We start from the raw sequence: 24,884 nt of genomic DNA on the forward strand, positions 1-24,884 counted from the left end.
TCCACCTAATCCGGTAATTGTAAAAGGCTGACCTGTAAACTTCTTTGATTTTCCATGAATAAGAGTGGCCTCCGCTCCTGTATCTACCAATGCTCGGGCCCTTTGGATATTACGATGTCTCCAATAAATATCAATATCTACATAGGGTCTATTATCTCTGTGAGCCCATCTGTGTACCGGAGCTTGCCCTATTTCCTAGTCATTCTTACTGCATTCTGTGTACCAGGATAAATCAGGATAAAGACTCTCACGTTTCTTAGGTATCGGTACCTCCTGTTCATATCCATTCCCAGTACGGAACGGATTCGAGTCTTCAGCATTGTACTGCGGGTTACGATCGACCAAACTGTGACGATCCTCTCTCCTCCTCAACTCAGGGGATTGATCCCTATCATCTCTACGTCTGCTGTAAACATAATCATTTCTCCCCCTTTCTCTTTCCCCCTCTCCCTCCCTGTCTCTCTCTCGACGGGGGGACATATCACGTACATAACGTCGATCATCACGACAAACAGAGCGCCCACGGCGGTCGTCATCACCGCTACCGTCAGAACCACCACGATCACACTCAGTGGTCCGAACACGCCGGGCACCCTCCTTCCGATCCAAACCACGTTTGCGAAACAACTCCCACAAACGAGCGGTAGTCTCACCGTCAATGTCTTCCCTACGCACACCATCAGCCAGAAGACCAGAAAAGATATCACGTCTAGTAAGTTTATTTTCACCAGGAGTACGAGTGTCAGGCCGGGACTGCCGTTCAGGTTTAAACCACTCGCCTAACTCACCGATTTGGCGCACCGATTCCAGTACCGTAGATAACACATTACCAGTCTGATTAATCAATAAAGTCATCATGACCTGCTTATAGGCAACAGGGGAAGATCGAATAATACGGTTCCGCACAGAAGATGTCAACAAACCATCAAGCAACCTGTCAGCAGTACCCAGAAAAATTGCCGTTTTCATCACCTCCTCTTTGAGACGTTGAGCAGCATCGCGCAAAGTATACCACGGCTTGTCATTCACAGGCCAGTCAGATTCAGTAGGATATTTTTGATTACAACCCTCAGTCGCCAATTGGAGTAAAGAAATTTGACCACCACCATTATAGTTACGAAAATGATCCTGTACAGTAGAATCCGAGCTCAAGGAACAAAACTTCAAACAATCACCATTATCCAACATAATGCCAGCAGCGCCCAGTTCATAAAGGCGCACCATCCATGTGAGCAATGTCTCACCAGCTCGCTGCCGAAATCGCTGCAGAATATCACTAATTTCCTGTTGAGTAAAGTCCTCTAAAGAGTCTAAAGAAATACCCTGCGGAGCAGCAGGAGACTGCTGCAATTTCCGACGAAAAACTGGATGCACCGAGACCGCGGGGTGAGCATCACAAGGAGCTCGACCAGTACACGTAGAGGAACAACCAGTGGAAGAAGCATCAACCCCACTCGAAGGACGAGCGCAATCACGGGGTGCACCATCAGGGGTGCGAGAAGCAGGCTTACAATCATGGCGGGAGCGGGAGGACTCGCACTTAACAGATTCCTCACCCGAGGAACAAGAATCACTCGAATTCCAGATATTACCATCCCATTCATCAGGGTTCCAATCCAGTCCGGCTTTCGCCACGACCAGACGCACCTTTCGCGTCGAAACCCGGCCGCGCCGATTTTTGTATTTATAACGGGCAATTCGCACAGCCGCCCTCTCGGCAATAGTCTGGTAAGTCTCAAGTTTGTCAGCAAGCAACTTATTTTGACATAGCAACAAAGTATGAGAATTCTGAATCTCAACAAAGTGCGCTTCAACATCCTTAAGAGACATTTGTAGCTTCAACAACCTCTCATGCAGAATCCTGTACGCAGACAGAACAATCCAACCTCTGCGCCCCAAAACGGGAATCTCCTCACCCTTCGATACGGGTGCCTTCTGTAAACAAGTAATCACATTAGCCGGCTCCGCCAGCTCCAAAGAAGAATTCCAATTCTCACTCAAACCAGTAGAATCAGCCCACTCACGGGCTAAGGCTTCATAAGGCATTGAATCCCATCCGGGAATATCAACGGGCAACTTAAAAGTAGATTTAGATTTTCTAGAAAACATCGTGAAAAAGAAAGAAGAAAAGGAAGAAGAAGAAAAGCTAGACACACAAGTATACCACAAATAATATACAAACAAAACCACGCACACGCCGAAAGCAAACACAAGACAACACGACGCACACAGGTTTCGAAAACGGTTCGTGACGCCAAATGTTCTGCTTGGGTTTTTCTGATCAGATAGAACCCGCTCAACAGAGCCTCTCTAACCCAGCCAGAACGTTACCCCCCCTCCCTAGGGCCTATTCACAAACAAAACCACATATATATATACCACCTAAGGACAGGGAATTCCTACTATATATATATATACCAAGACCTCTTATAATACAAGTGGCGGCCTCGCGGTCCCAAGTGGACCCAGGACTTCCTACCCAGACGGCAGCCTCAGCCTCGCGGTCCCAGATGGACCCAGGGCTTCCTACCCAGACGGCAGCCTTAGCCTCGCGGTCCCAAACGGACCCAGGACTTCCTGCCCAGACGGCAGCCTTAGCCTCGCGGTCCCAAACGGACCCAGGACTTCCTGCCCAGACGGCAGCCTTAGCCTCGCGGTCCCAAACGGACCCAGGACTTCCTGCCCAGACGGCAGCCTTAGCCTCGCGGTCCCAAACGGACCCAGGACTTCCTACCCAGACGGCAGCCTCAGCCTCGCGGTCCTAGATGGACCCAGGACTTCCTACCCAGACGGCAGCCTCGCGGTCCTAGATGGACCCAGGACTTCCTACCCAGGCGGCAGCCTCAGCCTCGCGGTCCTAGATGGACCCAGGACTTCCTACCCAGACGGCAGCCTTAGCACGAGTTCATCCTATAATTACCACGACATACAACAAGGGAATCAGTGTTACTATGTATCAGATCACACAAGGACCGCCAGTTGAGCACAACCTGTTCCCCAGTTCGAGGGGCTCCTTTCTCCCTTATTCAGTTACCACTTACCTGATCAGGATTAACATCTGTTCATGTCAAGTCACAGCTGACTAGAAGAATAGGCTACCCTCTTATACAAGAACACGCAGCACATGTTGATTCACTACAAACTGGGTACTTTATTACTCATTACATACGTAACCACATAACATTATACTATGACATATAACCTGCAAAGAAAAGTGAAAGATTAAGTTGTACACTCTAATAAAAAGGGGTTGACATCACCTTGGTCGTATGTAGCCTGCACTCAATGGTCATCTAGGTTCCCTTCTCGTCTGTGCCTCGGCTTCGCCTGGAAGTCACACCTCCGCAGTCACGGATCTACTCCCTTCTCCTTCTCCGAGTCACTGGGACCTCTTCCTCATCGGCTACTCTCTTCTCTTTGGCTATTCTGTTAGAAGAATATCTATCTCTCGGTTTTTTTCTCCACCTTCAAGTTTGTCATCTGTCTTCCCTGGAATAAGTAGTAGCTTTACTGCTAACGGCCAGGTGCCGCCTACGAACTAAAAGCAAGTGCCAGTATCTGCCTCAGACTTTCACTAATATAGAGGTGCATTTTCTCATGGAAAATTCCAGCCCGTAACCTGCCGCCCACCAAATTCTTGTACCTCCCCGTGCCAAGGACACGTTCCCAGCCGGCCGGCCTGATGTAGTGTCTTCGGCATGAAGAAAAATACAATCCTTCGATAAGGGCCGGCCTGAACCGGTTCTCTCCAAGCGAATAACACCTCCTAACTAAAACACTGCCTATGACCTAGAAGCATCCCAAGCTGCCGGAGCAGGAAGAAAGATGGAGTCTCTCCCGTTTGAGGCCTACCAGGCCTGAATTCAGCACGGCTCCATGAAATACCCTCACTACAAAATAAATTACCCCTAATACTAACGAATCTATCCCCTAGGATATGTGTGCAAACCCTGATCTATGGGGAAGAACACAGGATCATGTCGAAGTGCCTAATCAATAGGCTCTATACACTACTCTAACCCTTAGACTTGGATGTAAAGAGACTGAAGTCACATTAGTTCCCCTTTAACACAGAAAGGCCGGGAAAATCGAGCAGTACACCGGTGCGGTAGGATTCTTTTACCTAAGTATTTTTTCACTTAAAATTACTTTGTCACGTTTTTCACTAATTCACAGCAGCATCTAAGGTCCTGAAGAAAGCCCTGATACTCGTAGATCACAATGGGCAGAAACATGTCGACCATACTGCTATGGACATTAGCATAATGACAAAATATTTGTGCTAAATTGCCATATTGCTTTTCAATCATGACAGGGGCACTCTACCGAATAAAGAACATTTGAGTTCCTCTAGCCATTTTTATTTTTCACCTTTATTATTTAGTGCTGCTTATTCTAGGATCCCCTTCACAACTTATGGGCATACTGTCGCTTTTGACATTTTCTGAGATCTGACAGCAACCCTCCTTTGTTGCATTCTCTCTGAACGTTACCGAGTCGTTATGCCAAGACCTGGTGCGTTACATTGAGATATACAGACCCAAATGATGACAAATTCACCAACCTTCTGTGATTGATGGGTCCTGTCCTAGAAGGGTTCTCTCTTAAAGAGATGTCGGAATAGGTAGATATACTTTCTCCTGGTTTTGTCTTTTTGATTCAGCACCAGACCCAGGTTGCTTTAGTGGTTATTGTGTTGATAAGTGAGGGAAACACAACCTGCAGGTCTATTTAAAACAAAAAAATTTCCCTTGGACCTCCCCCTAGTTTGATTCGTGTTACTGATAAACAGTGTGCAGCGCCAGGACACCCTCGAGTAACAGTGTGCTTTATAAGTTTGTATAACATAACATAACAAGTGCTGAGGAGAATCCGTGAATTGTGTGGATTCGATACTCTTTGGCTCTTCCGAGCTCGGGGATTGTGTATATATTGTGCCTTGAGAAATGTAGTAACAATTGTTTTCCTCTTGTGTACGCAGCATTGTTTTGAAGACATAACCCCCGGTCTCCTGGCCTAGGCAGGACAATTAACAACGTTTAGTTTAGAATCTAACGTCCGCTTGGTGCCTTTTGTTAAAACTAGGACTGGTGTTGTACTTTCAATGTTAATGTTATTTCACAAGATTATTTAAGTTTGTTTCACTTGTCATTTTTGTCTATGAATTTTTTCATTTTTGTGTGGAATACAACAGTGTGTATGAATGTGTTTTTGTAAATGTGGTCTTCTGTAAATAGAAGGTTTCTTTTCTAAGACATGAAAACTGGAACTATCCCTTGGGGCTCCAGGTTAAAAATGTTCCTGTGATTTTTATTGAGGACACCGAATATAAAAAAGGATTTAGTTACATCAATACTAAATGCAGTCGGGACCTTATGGTCCACACTATAGAGAAAGCTCAAAGGATCTGCAAGAAGGAAGCAGAGGAGATAGAGGAACAACTTAAGGCGATTTCTGAAAATGATACACCAACAGAGGCTAAGGCCCTGATTGACAAAAAATCGAAAAAGACATTGCAGCATTTAAAGATCACAAGATTAACTTTAAGGTTAATACGTTCGAGAAGGACAAGAAAGCCTTCAAGATTGAAGTAGTCTACCCATTTTTGAAAAACGATTTTTACTCGCAACCAGATTCCCGTAGATTCTTACCTGAATACCAAGGTAGATCGAGACGAAAATTCTTAACATTTTCCGACACCTTGTTCTCTGAATCGACGGGTGATTCCAATCCCGGGGAGGGTTCCTCCAATCGCAATCCACAGAAGAAGCCTTTTTTAGGGGACGGCCGACAGAAGCTGCCTGGGAGATACAAACAACCATGGGAGATGAGAACCAGGAGACTGTACTACAAGTCGTGAGAGCCTCATCCATTATCAGTCTATCAGATGTCATCCTAACGAAGGCATAAATTAAAGTTCTGGAACTAGGATTGTTTTTTGTCCCAGGGGTAACCATGGACTTCACTAAGGTCAAGATGGAAATACTGGAGTTATTTCGTAAAATTCGCCTAAGAGCCTTCTTCACGGGTAAAGAGGTTACCACGAGACCCGAACCATCGGGACTACATAACAAATCTTCCTTTTGCCCCCCGTCATACAGTGTACCCAAAAATATTTTAGCATTTGAACATGCCGTGTTAAACTCTCTTACTGTTCTAGAAAAAAAGCGTATGTACATTAAGAAAAACATATCGCCTGACCACAGGAAGGCCATTACTGCACTGAAGGAATAACAACTGGCGGTTATTAAGCCACCCGACAAGGGTGGGGCAGTGGTGATTTGGTCTCAGCAGGCTTACCTTACTGAAGGATTAAGTCATGTAGGTAACACAGGGTGGTATCGATGCATTCCACAAGATCCTACTAACGAGTTGCCCATGAAATCATGAAGATTGTTACTCACGGTTTGGACCTAGGGATCTTAGGACCCAAAGAATCAGAATATCTAATAAAAAAATATCCAAGGACTCCAGTACTATACTTTTTGCCGAAGGTGCATAAGGATGCCACCAATCCGCCCGGCCGTCCCATTGTGTCCGGGTGTGATTCAATACTTGAGCCACTGTCAAAATATGTGGATGTGTTTTTAAAGCCATTTCTTGAGGATGTAGCCTCATATTTACGTGACACCATAGACTTTATAAATAAAGTGGAAGGGTTCTCATTTGACTCGGAAGTTCACATACTGGTTACAATGGATGTTTCATCCTTGTATACCCAGATCCTGCAGCAAGATGGACTCGATGGAGACTTTTCTTGAAACAAGACCTAGACCACATCAGGTGCCTACCTAATTCATTCTAAAATTGTCTTCAATCGCCTTGCGGCGTAATTTCTTCAAATTTGATGACAAATTCTTGTTCTTTGCGCCAGAAATGACAGTGTTGTACATGGCTAAATATGAGGAAATGTTTGTATACAAAACCAATCCCTATATTACCTGTATCAAGCAATGGTTCAGGTATATAGATGATGTTTGGTGCCTTTGGGAAGGGTCGGAAACCATGCTTAAAGAATTCCATGGGTGGCTTAACGATCGTAGCCCTGACATTAAATTTAGCCTTGAATTCAGCAAAAAGAATTTGCCATTTTTGGACGTCAATGTAAAAACATCCGAAAGTGGTTTAATCACCACATTACACACCAAACCCACGGATAAGAATAATTTCCTCCACTATCAGAGTTGTCATCCATCCAACCTTAAGAACAACTTGCCCTATGGGCAATTCTTGCGTATTCGACGAAATTGCTCTAGGAGAGAGGACTTCGAATTACATGCCGAGGGGCTAGTTAACAAACTGAGAGAGAGGGGATACCCTAGAACATTGTTAAAACATCACTAAAAAGAGCATGGTTTACCCCGCGAGAGCACTTACTAACAAAATAGACAAAAAGGCAAACAGATCTAATTGTATGTGTGTCCACGTCTGGACCACACACACACATCCCATTAAAAAGATTATCCAAAGCAACTGGCATCTTATTGAAGGAGGAATCCGAGGTCTAATTGTACCTCCATCCCAGTACGAGTCCCAGCCGGAGGTACCGACGGACAGAGCGGGGCCTCTTCCTTGACTCAAGCTGGTGCCGAGCGAGGTGGGGCTTTTTCCTCATATTTTGTTAGATGTCAAACGAACATCAGCAAAACACATAGAGGAATTGAAGACATAGTGAAGGGTATGGTAGTAACCCAGTTGCTTTTTTCAAAGTCCGATTATTAGGGACTTTGTTTTTGAGGTCCTGAAGAAAGCCAAGGAGAGTTTCTCCGGATGGCTGAAACATGTCGACCACACGGTGGGCAGTAAACGTTGGTTGCTTGCCTTCTTTCTTTCCCTTTTCTTCCACTGTTTTAGATAGAAACACAATTGATGAAGCCTAGCCTAGTACTTACGTATATCTAGTACATATCAACTGTGTATTCTGTTTTATGAGCACTAAAAAATACAAAAACATTCATTTTGTTTTCTTTACACTCCTTCATATTCTCTTGCTTTTTCCTCCTCTTTTGGATGTTTTCTTGAGAAGAGGATACAACTCATTCATTTAACCTCGATACATCAAGAGGACCCTGTGAAGAGTTGTTTGGTAACCCAGATGATGACACTGGGCACTATAAGAGTGTAATGATGGGATGCTGATTATCCTTTGATCAAGCTTTTTTGCTTCACCTTCTACACCTTTTTTCTGTTGTACTGTTCTATTACATGTTTACCTTACTCTATTGGCATAAAATTTGTTATTAGCCAACTCTCTTGAATCATTGATCAAGATTGGTACAATTAGACCTCGGATTCCTCTATTTGTTGTTGTAGTATTTAGGAAGGGGGCTTCGGTATCCTTGTAGGTCTTTAAATATTTGCCCTCAGACCCTATCCGTTTTGATTGATCTTATTGAAGGAACCTTAAAAGATGTGGGGTTGCCACTTGTTGCACTAAAAAAGAATTAAAAACATTGGGCAGCAAGTTACTAGCTCTTCGGGCTTTTCAAAAAAACATCCACATTATGCACCATGCTCAACCTCCAACCGATACAGGGACACCACAAATGCGGTACCTGTTCGGTGTGTGATTCGACACAAGAAGGGACATTATTTATGGACGGACTACGGCACTGGCGCTATGATGAATTTATGAATTGTAAATCTAAAAATGTGGTATACGCCATTACATGTCCATGTAAACTGATTTACATTGGCAAAACAAGTCAGGAGGTACGTCACAATTCACGGATTCTCCTCAGGACTTGGACAAGGTTGATATCTATAACCATAAGTGAATATTTTACATTTCCTAAACTAAGACCCAAAGGATATTTACAACAGATACTGCACTTAATTGCGCCGCCCTCAAGGTACTTGTAGTAACAATTCTTTTCCTCTTGTGTAGGCAACATTGTTTTGAAGACATTCATGTACACTTACATTCATGTAAACTGATTTACATTGGCAAACAAGTCAGGAAGTACGTCAGAGCATTGTCCAACACCGGTCTCGCCTGAAAAATAAGATACTCACTGCACCCATGGTGGAACACTGTGTGTCCTCAAAACATCTATACACTGATTTTACCTGGACGGTTTTGTCCCAAATAAAGAAAAACAACCAGATTGGAGGTGACCCTGAAGTCCGGTTGGCACAGAGGGAGGCTTTCCTCATTATGAAATTTGACTCAGCCCTGCATGGGCTTAATGAATTGTCTGAGATCACAAAACTTTAATTACAACTTTAGACATTTCCCCTAATTTCAGTATTTTTGCCGGTTGATTTGCTTTGTTTAGGGCTCTAAACATTTCATGTTTCAAGATAAATTTACATTCTGGGCATTTACATTACACATAAATCAGGCTATTTTACCAACGTTGGTATTTGAGCTCATGAGCCAATGATCCATTTCGGATTTTCCAGCAGCCAAAGTAAGTGCTTTACCCATTTGAGAATTACTAGTACCAGAATTCATGGGGACTCTGTAACTTCCTGGGGAATCACTGACAGGTTAAAAGGAAGTGCCATGCTTCACTCAAATGGTTGCTGAATAGTAGCAGGCATCGGGTTTGTGTGGAATATGTTCTAAAACAATTAAATCCAGGTAAGCGGCATGAGGCACCGCCTTTATAAATAGGAAAGTACATTTGAGTCAAGCGCTTTAGTAACTTTTACCGTTTCCACTTTAGACTCAGTTTAAAGAAGTGTGGAATCGGGATGGGCGTCGCCTGAGCAGCCTCATGGAGTGAAATTGATTCCCCTGACAGGTAAACAGATTTAGAGTACTCATGTCGGTTTTGAGAGGCTAAACACTTCACTAATGGAACATTGTTTTCCAACAGTGAGGCGCCGATTACTGACTACAGTCAAACCGTCAGTACAACTTTATATAGTCTCTGTGGCAACTGGGATTTCTAACTAAAGGTAAAGGTCGCTCTTTACTAATCCTTATAGCCTGTGAACACCAGCGCATTGTATAAATATAGCCATATGAGCGTGCAACGTAATGTTTTGGTCATTACCTTGCCCCCTAGATTTTTTGTCACATCTCATGGCAAATTGAACCGTCAGGCACTTAGAAGAGGCTTCAACTATTCCTCTACACATACAGCGGACGCACATTGCGCCGCTTTCAAGGTACTCAATTAAGTGCAGTATCTATTGTAAATATCCTTTGGGTCGTAGTTTAGGAAATATAAAAGATATCAACCTTGTCCAAGTCCTGAGCAGAATCCGTGAATCGAGTGGATTCGAAACACGTTGTCTCTTCCGAGCTCGGGGGATTGTGTATATATTGTGCCTTGAGGAATGTAGTAACAATTATTTTCCTCTTGTGTAGGCAACAATGTTTTGAAGACATAACCCCCGGTCTCTTGGCCTAGGCAGGACAATTAACAACGTTTAATTTAGAACCTAACGTCCGCTTGGTGCCTTTTGTTAAAACTAGGACTGGTGTTGTACTTTCAATGTTAATGTTATTTCATACGGTTGTTTAAGTTTGTTTCACTTGTCATTTTTGTCTTTGAATTTTTTCGTTTTTGAGTGGAATACAACATTGTGCATAAATGTGTTTTTGTAAATGGTGTTTTCTGTAAATGGAAGGTTTCTTTTCTAAGACAGGAAAAATATTTATTTGCTTCGCTAATCTGAATAATTTAAAATAAGCTAAATAAAGCAATAAGAACCCTAGAATTGATGGTCTATGGTATTCTATTTAAAGTGTGCAAACTAGTCCTTCTGGACACACTCTTTTCTCTTGTGTATACTGTGGTCCAGTCCAGGAGGTTTCAGGACCCAAGCCTTCTTTGTTCTCAATATTGTTTAGGGATTGAGCAGAAGTACTTTAGCATGTGTTAGCAGCGGTAAAGTGCACAGAGTCCTAAAGCCTACAGAAACAAAGTTAGTAAACAGGGGGAGGGGGTTTGAAAGAAAAAGGTTATTTAGAGATATTTTATCAACTCTTTGAATACTTCCTACAGCTACTCCAAAGAGCTCCAGAACATCTACAATGTACCTTAAATGTTCATGCTCTCCATTTTAGATGCTTTTGCCAAGCAGTGATGGTATGCTTTAGACTCAATTTGCATTGTCTCCATATTCACCACCTGGTTATTAGTGGTTGGCATACCATTGCCAACCACCCATGTTTTAGCTACATGACCTGCTTTCATTACTTAGTAGTCAACCCCTCTACATGTATTTTCCTTTATTGAGAACCTGAAGCTTTTCCATTAGTATACTTTTCCCACCTGAGATGCTTGCCTTAGTGGTATGTTGATATGAACAGTTTACTCCTTGAAGCACTATATTACCAGCTGCCCTTAAATCAGCTGCTTTCACGCTGGACTTGACTTTTATTTATTGTGTTTTGATGTTTCTTTGAATTCGAGTGGAAAGTCATACCATCAATGCATTCTGGGAAGGAAGTCATGTAGATCAGGTTTTAAGCTCTTCAGTTACATCGAGCTGAAGTCTCTACAGATACACCAAGAGGCGTAGCTAGAGCTTGTGGCGCCCGGGGCTATCCCTCAGATTGCCGCCCATAATAGTTACCTCGATCATGCAAGTTACATGCACATTCATGACACGGCCCAAGGCTACACAGTTGAATACACCGGTAATTGGCAGTGACTGGCAGTACAAAAGAGAACACACAGACTGCATGAGCTATCTGGGGACTGAGAAAAACCGCATGTGACATCCATCAGAGAGCTGCGTGATCAATTACCTGGTAATCCCCTCAGCACAATGCAAACATGCACATACATGACACTGTTCAGGGATCCATCATCTACAGCTGACATTAAATGACCATTCATCATGGTCCCCCCCATTAAAGCAGTGCACTTTGTGATCTGCATGGTACATGTTCTTTGCAGCAGGCATATTAACCCTCTGTGCTAACTTTCCAGGAGTCAACCCTTTCACTAGACAAAACTGGGATCTCTCTCTAGGAAGAACATTAATCACTGAAGTTATCATGACATTTTTATTGTTTCTGAAAATTGCTGGAGGCCAGGAAGGTGGCAGCAAGTTTTTTTTAAAACCATAATATACTTGCAAACACTACGCACCCACCCGAAATAGATACCCAGTGCAGTCACACCGTTTGCACCGCCCTAACCTGCTCAAGGTTCATGTGACCTCAGTGACAGAGTCACAGTGACTGGATCACTGTTGCTCTAGGGTGTGCTGCTTCGAAGGCCTGCCCGCAAGACTGGAGATGAACTTCAGTATGGATTGTGGTTGATAGGCCTTCAAGGTTAACTCACAATTGACACCACTAGGGTACACCTGCTTGTGCTAAGACATCAAGCCTTCTACGGTCTAGTGGAGCCTTGTAAGGTCTAGCATGGGAATATGCTCCCTCAGTAGAGTGGTCTGGTGGACTGGTCATGAAGGCGGAACCCAGTTCCCCAGTTCCAAATTCGACAGCTCTGGCCATAGTGCCGCATCCTCTCCCCCACTGAACACCATACTGCCCCACTGAGAGAAACTTGCACTGCCTTCAGCTACAACCTAATTGTGCCCGCTATAAACACTTGGATGTGGCTCAATTCAAATTATGCACTTGATAAGAGTAATATGCTGCCTAAAAAAAATGTAAAAGCAAACACTCATAGGTAATGCAAAATTAAGTAAAGCATGTGAAATGTAAGCAGAAACAACATGGTTACCTTAACGATCTCTCACTCACTATTCAGAAATCAGCCAGTGGTTTTACCTGAAAAGTTAAGGACATGACTACAGGGCCCTGAAAGGAACCGTTTCAATGTCCATTGCTTATATCCTTAATAAACGTAAGCAGTATGGTTTAAAAAGACCACATCCATAAACAGAGCCATGGCACACATTTTGTTCTCCAATCCATCCATCAACCAGGTATTGCAGTACCTCCAGGAATGGTGCACTTCCCCACCTGGGGACAACAATGCTGTTCAAAGAAAGACGAGAAAACAAAAGTAGCGCTTCACTGCAAAGTCTGCAAAGTGAGGCTGATGTGTTTGGATGTGAATACAACCAATCTGGCCACTTTGCAACCACTCTGTCTTGCTTTATTTAGTTATGTATTTATTTTTCATATTTAAAACCTTCTATTTCTCTCCATCCCGCTGCACTTTGGAATAGAAAAATGTCAGAAAAAGGGCATTTCCCGCAAGAGTGTTTAGATTTTTTGGATCCATTTCACAGGGAAGCAACTAAATAAAAGAAGGAAAGAGGTTGTGAACCGTTTCTTTAAGTTACGGTTTTCAGTAAGTGAGGAGCGAGACAGAAAGAGAGGAATAATAGGAAGAGAGGGGGGGACAGCTGCCAGCACAAAAAAAAAGAGGACATTGCCCGAGTCCTATTCCTTCTCTGCCCGTCCACGAAAGCAAGCTGAGCCTTATCTGAATGCCTTTGTCCGCCCCAAAATAGTGCCGCCTGGGTCGGCCCGCCCCCACCGCCCCCCCCAGCTACGCCACTGGATACACCTTCCAGTCTGTTCATTTTGTCCTACCCAAAGTTCATCTTTTTTCAGCCTTATTGCAGCTGCAGTCGTTGCTTGTTTCAGGCATGAACAAAAACCCCATGTTTTTTCATTAGTACAGCATTTGTCAACTGGGATCCCTACACAACCTCTCAGAGTGCTTCTAGCCACAACTTTTAAACCTTGAAAGCAGTGGTCCTCGGGCTGGACAACTCACTCTCCCCTAAAGTATTCTAAGTATGATCCAAGACTTCTATTTTGACTCCAATAGATTTTTGTTATGAGACTTCGGGGCAAGCATTGTGCGGCATCGCATCCTGCACTGTATCACTTCTCAGATGTCATTCAAAGAAGAATTGCTTCATCCCCGCAAGCTTATGTCCCGGGTGGCAATTCTTTTTTCAAATGGAAAGCTCATAAGGAGTCTAACCATAACAATATCAATGTAACCTTAATTAATCTTCCCCTCAGTTTGTTTACCTTTAAAATGTTAGGCTATAATAATTTTTGCTGTAAAGATTTAATATGTACAACATCTTGTTTGTATGACTGGGAATGAATATAAGGAAAGTTTTGCTGCAACTGTAAACATAATTGTGGGCCTGATTCACAAAGGTATTTGTAGCCATAAAAATACATTTACGTCCATATATGTCCTCCAAAGCTTTACAAGAGAATTACTGCTGGGTGTAAGTGGATTTACTAATGCAGACTTTTCCACCATGAGTGCGGGAAAATCCATAGTAGCATATACCTCTCAAGGGGGAGAAGTGGGCATTACCAAGTGTGGTTTTCCAGCCTAGTAAGTTTGTGAATGTGCACAAACAGGTACATTTGTGGCTCTTCACATATTCCAATTGTCGCAATCCACACTCGGAATGCTCAGAAAGTTACTCCAGCCCAGCATAGAGTAACTCCTCTTGCAGAGTGGGAAGTGGAACAGATCATCCCCACACTTACTAGCAGGTGTAGAGGAAATGCTTTCTCCTTGGGAATTATCGGTTGCCCCTTTGAGCGAAAAAATGTGTGTTTGCACATTCTGCTGCCTGTCCCACATACCATACAATTTGGCACGACCGAACAGGTAGCCTCCAGAAAGTCCTATGAGAGGTGCAATAATATGTTCAAGCAGAGTAATGGAACTCCACCTGTACTTTAAGTTTAAGTTTGTGAATAGGGCTCTCTCCATTTATTTTATCACGAATCTACTCTTGGGGCCACATGTATGACCGTTTTTAGCTATCGCAAATGGAGATTTGGGCTGTTTGTGACAGCTAAAAGGGTTCTAGCATGTATCAATCCTTTTTTGTGAGTCAGTAACCTATTATTGACTTGTAAAATAGAGTTTGCGAGTCACTATTAGGAAGGGGCATTCATAATAACGAGTCTAAGGGGCATGTACGATGCCGGAATGCAGTCGCAAAACAATCACAGTTTAACGCCTACTTCAAGTAGGTGGTAAGGCACTCACAAATGGGAAAGGGTCCCCAGGGGAACCCCACCTTCTTTGTGATTGTCAGCAAAAACGTTTTTTAAAAGCAGCCTACTCTTAAATATGAAACTGAAACGTTTCATTTTTGTTTTTGAAACGCTTCCCTTTTTCCATTAAGGAAAATGGGCTGCATTTGAAAAAAAAGTAGCTTTATTTAAAAAGCAAACACAGACATGGGTGCCTTCTTTCCCCAGCAGGCCACCATCCCTGTGTTATTGCCCATTCCCAATGGGTCGCAAGTTGCGACCTGCCTCATCAATATTGATGAGGCAGGTCATTTGTGACCCCATTGGGAATCGTAAAATGTGTCTGAGACACATTGGTACATTTCCTTTTGCGATATACAAATTGTGAGTCACTAAACTTCGCAAATTGCGAGTCGCAAAGGAATTTGGTGTACATGTAGCCCTATGTTTGTTACCTAACAAAAACTTGTGGAAAGGATAACCGAGTTACATTGATAAACCTCTGCAATATTTAATCAAATCAACTCTAACTTACACAATTTGTGATCGCTTCCCTGATTACTAACCCGTGACCATGGCTTTTTCCATGATCACTTCAAACCAATACGTATCTACCATTTAATACATTAATTTTAGACAACTGATATCACCTGCATTATAGAAGAAGCTACTGTTTGCACGTGTGGATTTATGAAACAGTCTAATCTTTCTAATATCTGTTGATGCAGGAGGGACCAGCCATCAGTTCCAACGCGGCGAGAACGCTACATAATTTTTGCGTATGGCAGCAAACCCAAAACATTGCGGACGATGCACACCCTTCACATCACGATACTGCTCTTCTTATCACAAGGTAATGTCGCGAGGAATGCAGCTTGTGCATAGCATAAATGACTCACTATGTTTATTCCAGTTTCATTTCACTTCCACTGCTGAGTGAAGGGAGGTCAAAGGCGTGTAAAGAATGTTGGGAAATAACACAACAAAAGGGTCACTGTTTGACACATGGTACCATTAATGGGTTTGTTTTATTATTCACTTCGTTTTCAGCTTTTTCCTTTTTTTAAAAAATTCATACATAACTGCAGTCCTTTGACATTCTGTTCCTTAATCTTGAAGTGCTGAAACGAAGCGTTGCTTCACTGGCTGCTTGGCCAAGAGCAGAACGTCACTGCTAGGATATAATCTGGGCTTCTACACCTCGACATTTATCCACTACAATATGCACTAAATATAGACTACCAAGCAAGTATAGGGCTTCATTCAATATTCTAACTCACTAAAAGTAGATTTCAGGGCAAGGTCTGTGTCAGCACTTTGATATTCCGTGCGCAGCTGTAGTGTTACATGCCAAGATGTTGGTGCTGAAAGTATGACTGGATACTATGATCACTGCTTTTATGCCCTGGAATATAGTTTAGCCATGGCTTTAAAGCTAATCGTTATTAATAAAGACACCCTACACTTTTAAAGGTAACAGAAGAGGTATGAGTCCTGTGCACCATTTCGGGGTAAGCAGATCTCTCTTTGAATGTCAATGTGAAAAAATAACACTCAGCAACAAGGGATTTCCGGTTTATAATATATATGTAAAATGTTTGTATTGATGTGAACATGTATAGGGTGTAACAGTATTAAACCTCAAAATGAAACTAAACTCTTTTATTTAGAGTGTTATTCCATGTTTTGTTTGCTGCGCTATTGTCAGGGTTGGATTGGGATCAAAAGTCGAACCGGGCACACTAAAAAAAAGTGGCCCAAATTTGCATATTGCCTTTCCACAAAACACTGCTTTGGCAAGCAGAGGCATGTTTTCTTAACTTCACTTAGATTTTTTTTAAAAATGCATGGTGAAAAACACCTGAATACAAGTGAGGTCACTTCTGTTCAGGCCCCCTGCTGTCGTGTAGTTCCTATATCACCTATACTGGATCTGCGCGTTTCGGATAACATAAACTGTGTGTTTGGTGGCAGACTGGTTCTGTGCACCCCCACCGGATATGTTAGCCTATTTGTTTTAGCTAGCTCACAGTGCCACTAGAATCTCTTATCGGGGAGAGAATAGTTTCTGGTAACCTCAGAACATAACAACCCTGATCCCCAGAATTGTGGAAACAATATACTACTCTTCGCTTAGTCACTCGTGCTCACTTAGCCTGTCTCAGAGATACATAGAATAAACAGTCTGGGCGTTTCAATAAGTATTTATTGAACAGTTGTTATTCTAGTGTAGAATATATGAGCTGTAACAACCATCAGACACTATCATAGATATATGGTTAGCAGTACTCCAAAGTAAAAGGATGGTACAGTTCTACCATCTTGCAGTAATCATGAATATATACAAGTACATAAAACACATGATAAAGTGCGTACTCCTACGATGTCTCCCTAACTAGATGTACCTAAATGTACCTAGCATCTGTCTAGGTGGTGTGCCAAGAATCCCTCTAGGATCTAGTCAACCCCATTACCTGAGAAAGGAGAGAATATGGGACCCCGTCTTGGTTTTGAGTTGGACACCCCGCGAGGGATGTTAGACCACTGCTAGCTGGAGCGTCTGCATGCAGAAACCTCAGCGTCGCTGGTCAGTGTGTCAGCCGGGAAGTCACGGTCTCCTCTGTCTCTCTAAGCAAGACATGATGTATATATACCCAAAGGTCTCCCCAGGGGTCCTACCTTGCTGTGTTACAGTGTCGGCCTGAAGGATGACGTTGGAGTTGAACTTTAACATAGATATTATAAAGGAGATGTTCATCCTGCTTTGAGTCCTGCTGTGCTTCCAAGAAGCCTCATGCATAATGTACGAGTATTGAACCAGGTAAAAACCCGCATTCTAAATGCAGTGTCGTATCTAGGTAAAAGGTCAATGCCTTAGAACCATTATGTATGTAATGTAGGGAAGAATATAGGTGAAAGGTTGTGATGTTTACCTACGCCTATATAAGGTACCTATATGGAATATAACACTGCCCCCACGCAATCTGCATACATTAATGGGCTGGCCCAGCGAGACAAAGGGAGTGACACCTCTGCCCCGTTGGTAAAAGGGAGGTAATGGAGGCCCAACTGCCTCCAGAAAGGCCCCTCAGGCACCCACTGGGTCGCTGGTAGCATCCTAACACAGACACTGCCCAAATCGGCCCCCCAGGCTGCCCAACAAAGCAGCCCACTGCCCAACAAAGCAGCCCACAGCTGAAACTCGGATACCGGTCCCACGGCCATTGCCCGAGTGTCCACCTTACCAGTCCGACCCTGGCTGTTGTTCTTTGCCCATCAAGACCAGGGTCCGCCATGGACAGCTGTCTAGCTCCACAGCCAAAGCGTTAACAAGCAGTGGTTCAGTTCCCTCTAGTGTCTGATGGCCTGGCTTCAGGCAGCTGGGCCATGGGCGATAGGTTTCAAAGGGGTGCGCGGAGCCATGTGTGTGAAGGGCATGCTAGCACGGCTTCAGTGATTCACTTTAAAGTGCTCGTAATCATTTATATGCCAGAGGTGCTGTTTTTAACACCCCATCAGCCCTATTCCTTGCACTGGCAACTCCCTATCACCCCCTGCTGGCCAACACCAACATCCCCATTCAACCCCCGTTCCTCCCTGAACAAACAACTGGCACCGTAATGGGGGAGGTAAACTGTGAGTGATTCAGGTGCTGTGGGAGGTGTGACAATGTTTGTGTTCAGAGTCCAGTCACTGCTGTGCTGTAATTAGCCAGAGACTGACCTATGAGCACAGAACGGACGCCCTCCTACCTGACATTATGCTCCAGCTACAGGGAATGTATGAAAAACAAGGGAACCCCACCCGAATGTGACCTGGGGTAAGTGGATAGTTCAAAAGGACAATGGTCTGGTGAGGTCAGAGATCCTCGAGTAGCAAGGCTACAGTTAGTGATTTAAGGAAAATTCAATTATATTTAGTGATATATTGAACACAATTAGATCAAAATAAGCAACGTATGCAAGGACACAGAAGAGTAAAGGAAGACGTCACATTTTATTAAACATCATAAAATGGAGTAGCTTCCGTTTCTGTCATTTTTGCATTTCAAGAAGAATATACAGTGCTCACACATACACAAGTGAGGGTGCGTGAAGTGAAGTGCTTAGTGACAATAAAAACTTTTCATCGCATTGAAAACATGTCAAAGAGAACCCAGGTGGTTTAGACAATGTTAGGGAACTTTGAAATTGTAGTCGACGGCGTTTCGATCTTCGTGATTCAAGATCATCATCAGGACAATGTAAGTGCGAGCACGTAAAATCTAAAATGTGTCCTAATTAAAATACAACAAACAATTGCGTTGTAGTGTTGACGCAATGAAGGCGAGTTAGCAATAATAATGATGGCCAAGTGAAGGAACATCAGAACAATTAATGTTAAGTAAAAGATATCGAGTAGGGACAGATCAAGGCAATCAAAGTCCTCCAAGGTTGGAGATGGTGCAGCGGTGGCTAAACTCGTCAAGGTATTGGTGTGTGAAATTCCAATGACGGAGGAGTGGGTGCAGCTGGCAAGGAGAACCGTCACGATGAGCAAGGAGAGAATTTTAGAACCGCCATGCAAGAGCAAGAACATGGCGCGCAGGACGAGGGGACGCACTAAGTGAATTAGTAGCAATAATGGGTCCATGGCGCAGAGTAAAAAAGCGGCAGTGAGGTGACGACCCCAATTATAGGAATGAGTGTGGTCGTGAGCTGCTCGTATCTGGCGAATCGTGATAGAGTGCAAGGAAGGAAGGCATTAACGCTATGCACGAACTATTGATATCGCAAGGAAGGAGACTTACTACGCGAATTTGTAGCAAACACATCTGAGGCCGGCAGAGTTGGCCGAAGGTCCCAAAGTCCGGGAGGAGGCCCGTGCGGGCAGCGGGACACGAGGGGGACTCGACCGTCCCAGGGGTACTGGGGACGAGACAAGGTGAGGAAGAATTAAATAAAAGTGGGTAGGGGGAACTCCATGACGGCGGCGTGAGGAGTGAGACTTACTTGTAGGGAGAAATTTCAGGAGTGAGAGTATATCGCGGGAGGACAGCCGCTGGCAGTAGTCCGTATTCTGCGGCGTGTACCTAACCCAATGCTTGTAGTAAATTCGGGGGTTTCTGCAGGCGAGAAGGGGAAGGGGGCCGTTAATTACATATTAAGTGGGGTTGAGGAAAGACCAACGGGCAGCATGGGAGGGCAAACTTACTTGAACGGTGGATAATTCAGGGATGAATGAATCACAGCAAGAGCGCGCTGGCAGCAGTCCGTAGCGTGCGGTGTGAGCATTCGTTAATGCTAGATATTGACGCTTGACAGTGAGATAGCGCATGCATGGAGCAGCGCATGTGTAGACCAAAGATGGTCATGCCATTTGAGCGGAGTGAAAAGGCAGCCATGTTGGATGAGGGGGAGGTACACGCATATGTAGGTGTAAAGGATAGATTACGTCGTGTAGAGGAAGCATTGCATCTACATAAAAAAGGGGGTTGAGATATGACAATTCTAAAACGGCATGGAAGCAGAAGGACACTTATACAGTAACTATTGTTCCGGTTGTTATTACACAATTGCATTAAGGATTCATACCGCATGCAAGACACACAGACATCATATTCAAGGGTGGATATGGAGCTCTAGAGTCAAGCGCATAGAAACAGAGTCAGCCTAAGGACATAATGGTTACAAAAAAGTTACAAAATCATGTTCCACTCATCAATGGTATTAAGACCATGTTCAATTGAGCGACAATTAAACATCCATTTACATTCCAGTCTGTTTAGAATGAGACTCGGATCCCCACCTCTGTTGTTAGGGTGGAGTATGTCGATCACTAGCCATTTAAGATCATTTTCAGTATGTCCTTTTTCAATATAGTGGTTCACCAAGGGGGCTGTTGTAACTCGGCATCGTATTCTGCTCCTGTGTTGTCCAATTCTGGCTTTGATTTTTTGCGTTGTCTGGCCAATATACTTCAGGTTACATGGGCATTGAATATAATAAATTACATTTGTGGAGTTACAATTGGAAAATAAATTCAGGTCATGCATGCTAGTAGCGTATGGAAATACCTTGGTGTTAGTTGTGAAAGGGCATGCTGCACAATTACCACATTTGAAATGGCCTATAACAGGAGGCAGTCCAAAAAAAGAATGGATTCCATTGTTTTTGGATATGGGTCTTTGTGCCCTAACTAGATGATCCTTGATATTGCGACCCCTCCTGAAAGAAAAAAGTGGGGCTTCCTTAGTGATGTTTATGGATGTAAGGAGTGGCCAGTGTTTTTTAACTACTTTGGTTATGCTGTTGGTAGCGGGGCAAAAAGTAGTCACACAGGTGATCCGTGATAGGGCTTTTTTGGGTTTGGGTTCCAGGAGTATCTCCCTGTGAGAGTACCACACTCTCTTCATGGATCTTTTTACTAAGCGTCTGGGGTACCCTCTGTTAAGTAGTTTGTCACATAGGATATTGGCTTCTTTAAAGTAGTCATCTTTGAGTTTACAATTCCTTCTAATTCGAAGGAATTGTCCAAAGGGAAGTCCATCTCTGAGTGCTCTGGGATGTGCACTTCTGTAATGTAATAGAGTGTTGCGCTCGGTGGGTTTTCTATACAAAGTGGTGTATAGGGTACCTTCAGAGTGAATAACAGTAACATCAAGGTAGTTTATAGAGTGATTACTGGAGTCATGTGTGAACTTGAGATCCGGTTGGCAGTTGTTGAGCCAGAGGCAGAACTCAGCGAGTTCTAAGTTCGAGCCATGCCAGATCATAAAAACATCGTCGATGTACCGATGCCAGCTTTTCACTCCGCTCAAACGGCATGACCATCTTTGGTCTAAACATGCACTGCTCCACGCATGCGCTATCTCACTGTCAAGCGTCAATATCTAGCATTAACGAAAGCTCACACCGCACACTACGAACTGCTGCCAGCGCGCTCTTGCTGTGATTCATTCATCCCTGAATTATCCACCGTTCAAGTAAGTTTGCCCTCCCACGCTGCCCGTTGGTCTTTCCTCAACCCCACTTAATATGTAATTAACGGCCCCCTTCCCCTTCTCGCCTGCAGAAACCCTCGAATTTACTACAAGCATTGGGTTAGGTACACGCCGCAGAATATGGACTACTGCCAACGGCTGTCCTCCCGCGATATACTCTCACTCCCGAAATTTCTCCCTACAAGTAAGTCTCACTCCTCACGCCGCCGTCATGGAGTTCCCCCCCTACCCACTTTTATTTAATTCTTCCTCCCCTTGTCTCCTCCCCAGTACCCCTGGGACGGTCGAGTCCCCCTCGTGTCCCGCTGCCCGCACGGGCCTCCTCCCGGACTTTGGGACCTTCGGTCAACTCTGCCGGCCTCAGATGTGTTTGCTACAAATTTGCATAGTAAGTCTCCTTCCTTGCGATATCAATAGTTCGTGCATAGCGTTAATGCCTTCCTTCCTTGCACTATATCACGATTCACCAGATACGAGCAGCTCACGACCACACTCATTACTATAATTGGGGTCGTCACCTCACTGCCGCTTTTTTACTCTGCGCCATGGACCCATTATTGCTACTAATTCACTTAGTGCGTCCCCTCGTTTTGCGCGCCTTGTTCTTGCTCTTGCATGGCGGTTCTAAACTTCTCTCCTTGCTCGTCTTGACGGTTCTCCTTGCCAGCTGCACCCATTCCTCCGTCATTGGAATTTCACACACCAATACCTTGACGAGTTTAGCCACCGCTGCACCATCTCCAACCTTGGAGGACTTTGATTGCCTTGATCTGTCCCTACTCGATATCTTTTACTTAACATTAATTGTTCTGATGTTCCTTCACTTGACCATCATTATTATTGCTAACTCGCCTTCATTGCGCCAACACTACAACGGAATTGTTTGTTGTAGTTTAATTAGGACACATCAGTAATTGATTATTTCCCCCCATTTTAGATTTTACGTGCTCGCACTTACATTGTCCTGATGATGATCTTGAATCACTAAGATCGAAACCCCGTCGACTACAATTTACAAAGTTCCCTAACATTGTCTAAACCACTTGGGTTCTCTTTGACATGTTTTCAATGCGATGAAAAGTTTTTATTGTCACTAAGCACTTCACTTCACGCACCCTCACTTGTGTATGTGTGAGCACTGTATATTCTTCTTGAAATGCAAAAATGACAGAAACGGAAGCTACTCCATTTTATGATGTTTAATAAAATGTGACGTCTTCCTTTACTCTTCTGTGTCCTTGCATACGTTACTTATTTTGATCTAATTGTGTTCAATATATCACTAAATATAATTGAATTTTCCTTAAATCACTAACTGTAGCCTTGCTACTCGAGGATCTCTGACCTCACCAGACCATTGTCCTTTTGAACTATCCAGCTACAGGGAAGGCAGTACCTTCTTTCCCCCAAGGTGGCCGCTCTGAATCCAGGCATTTTCCTACCCCTTTCTCCAACAAAGCCCTGACTGCACTTCCCTATCGAGTGCTTCGTTTCTCTTCCCATTGGTTTCTAGTAACCAGGATGTTATATGCAGCAACAATTTCTATTTATCTTGGTCATTTGTGAACATTACCTCAGTTTTACTAAGCGAAAGCCTCAGAGGATGCACGGCAAACATGGAGAAAGGACACATAATGACAAGTAACTTGAAGAGGTAATTAAGTCCTACAAGGAAACAGTACTGCAAGGGGAAGAGGAAATATAACTAAAGGTTTATCTGAACATGTGTGCTTCCATTTGCTGTCATAGTTATAAAAAAATTTAGCGACTCCATCCGCACTTCTGAGAACTATGCAGTTCCCCTATAGAAAATTCAATAAAAATATGTGGATTTAAAAAACACTTCTTCAAAGTTGTGCTCAGTGCATGCTCATTCTACAAGTTGCAAAATTACCTATCCTGTCTTCACCTCCGTTATCTTTCATATGATTATTATGTAAATAATGTATTTTATTTCCTTTTTTCATAAGGCAGTGCAGGCTCACTGATGCATCACACCTTTAGATTCTTTCTTTTCATCACACTACTGTCTGTAAACTAGTTAACACTATTAACGAGGTGGTGGGAATAGTAAGTAATTTCAAAACGTGGGATGATTTACCCAAAATAAAGCATCCAAGGTCCACAGCAGCGAGGCTGAAAATCACACAGAGATCTCGATGTCCATGAGCCCTCAGGAGTGGGTTTTAGTTCTCTAGTTAATATACTAAAAAACTTGTAATTAGTAGATGTGAGCCCCAATACAATCAGTGCATTCTGTGAGACAGGTCACTTGGTTTAGAGATGTAAGATTCATCTTCAAAGATTCTAACATTTGTCGTATTTTATTAATTATTCATGATTTATGTCTAGTGTGGGCCAGTATAGGTTTAGCTGGCTGTGTATTGTTGAAAGGAGACTAGGTGCTTCTGCAGGAGTTGACCAAATGGCTCCAAGGGCATATTAAATAGGATGGTGGATAGAATAGAGCCCTGTTGCACAGCAAACCTGGAGGGGGTGATGATTTCTCAATTTTCACTTATAGAAATCACCTGCCAGTTGCAGCGAAGTAAGATGGGGATCAGCTAAGATCAGTGTCGTCAAAGGAAGTGGATAGTGGAATAGATGTTGTCCTCTTGACCAAAGTCAGCACAGTTTCTTGGGTCATGTTAGGATTTCAGTGTATTCGCTCATGTGAAAATATGCATTTCGAGACCCGCTAAGTATCTCACGCATTATTAAATAAGCACCGATAAGCCGATCAGCGGAGAAGGATCCGTTGAGTAGCGGAGCAGAGCAAGCAGAGAGACCAATGCCGGAGTCTCCAAGCTGCTGAGCCGCAGTTTGTAGCTGCGGCCGCGGTGTGAGGGAGAGAAGGCAAGCAGGCAAGAGAGGAGCTGCGAGCAGTGAGCGGAAAGTGGGTAGTGGAGCTGAGCGCGGAGCAGAGAGCGTCTTGAGCGCCTCGATTCCCAATTCCCCCATTGGCCCCCTGCTCTGCCCATAGTCTGCGGCAGT

General features: G+C 43.7%; 1 protein-coding gene across 3 annotated transcripts in view; it reads left to right on the forward strand.

Moving 5' to 3' along the window:
* ADAMTS20 (ADAM metallopeptidase with thrombospondin type 1 motif 20) overlaps positions 1–24,884 on the forward strand; it is a 1,386,529-nt gene that overhangs the window by 448,287 nt on the left and 913,358 nt on the right. For all 3 annotated transcript variants that reach the window (XM_085653052.1, XM_085653051.1, XM_085653053.1), the window contains one exon: positions 15,637–15,761. In XM_085653052.1, the coding sequence (XP_085509178.1) occupies positions 15,637–15,761 (125 nt within the window). The remainder of the gene's footprint in view (positions 1–15,636; positions 15,762–24,884) is intronic.

This window comes from Triturus cristatus, chromosome 4_1 (genome assembly GCF_964204655.1).
Source record: "Triturus cristatus chromosome 4_1, aTriCri1.1, whole genome shotgun sequence".
NCBI lineage: Eukaryota > Metazoa > Chordata > Amphibia > Caudata > Salamandridae > Triturus > Triturus cristatus.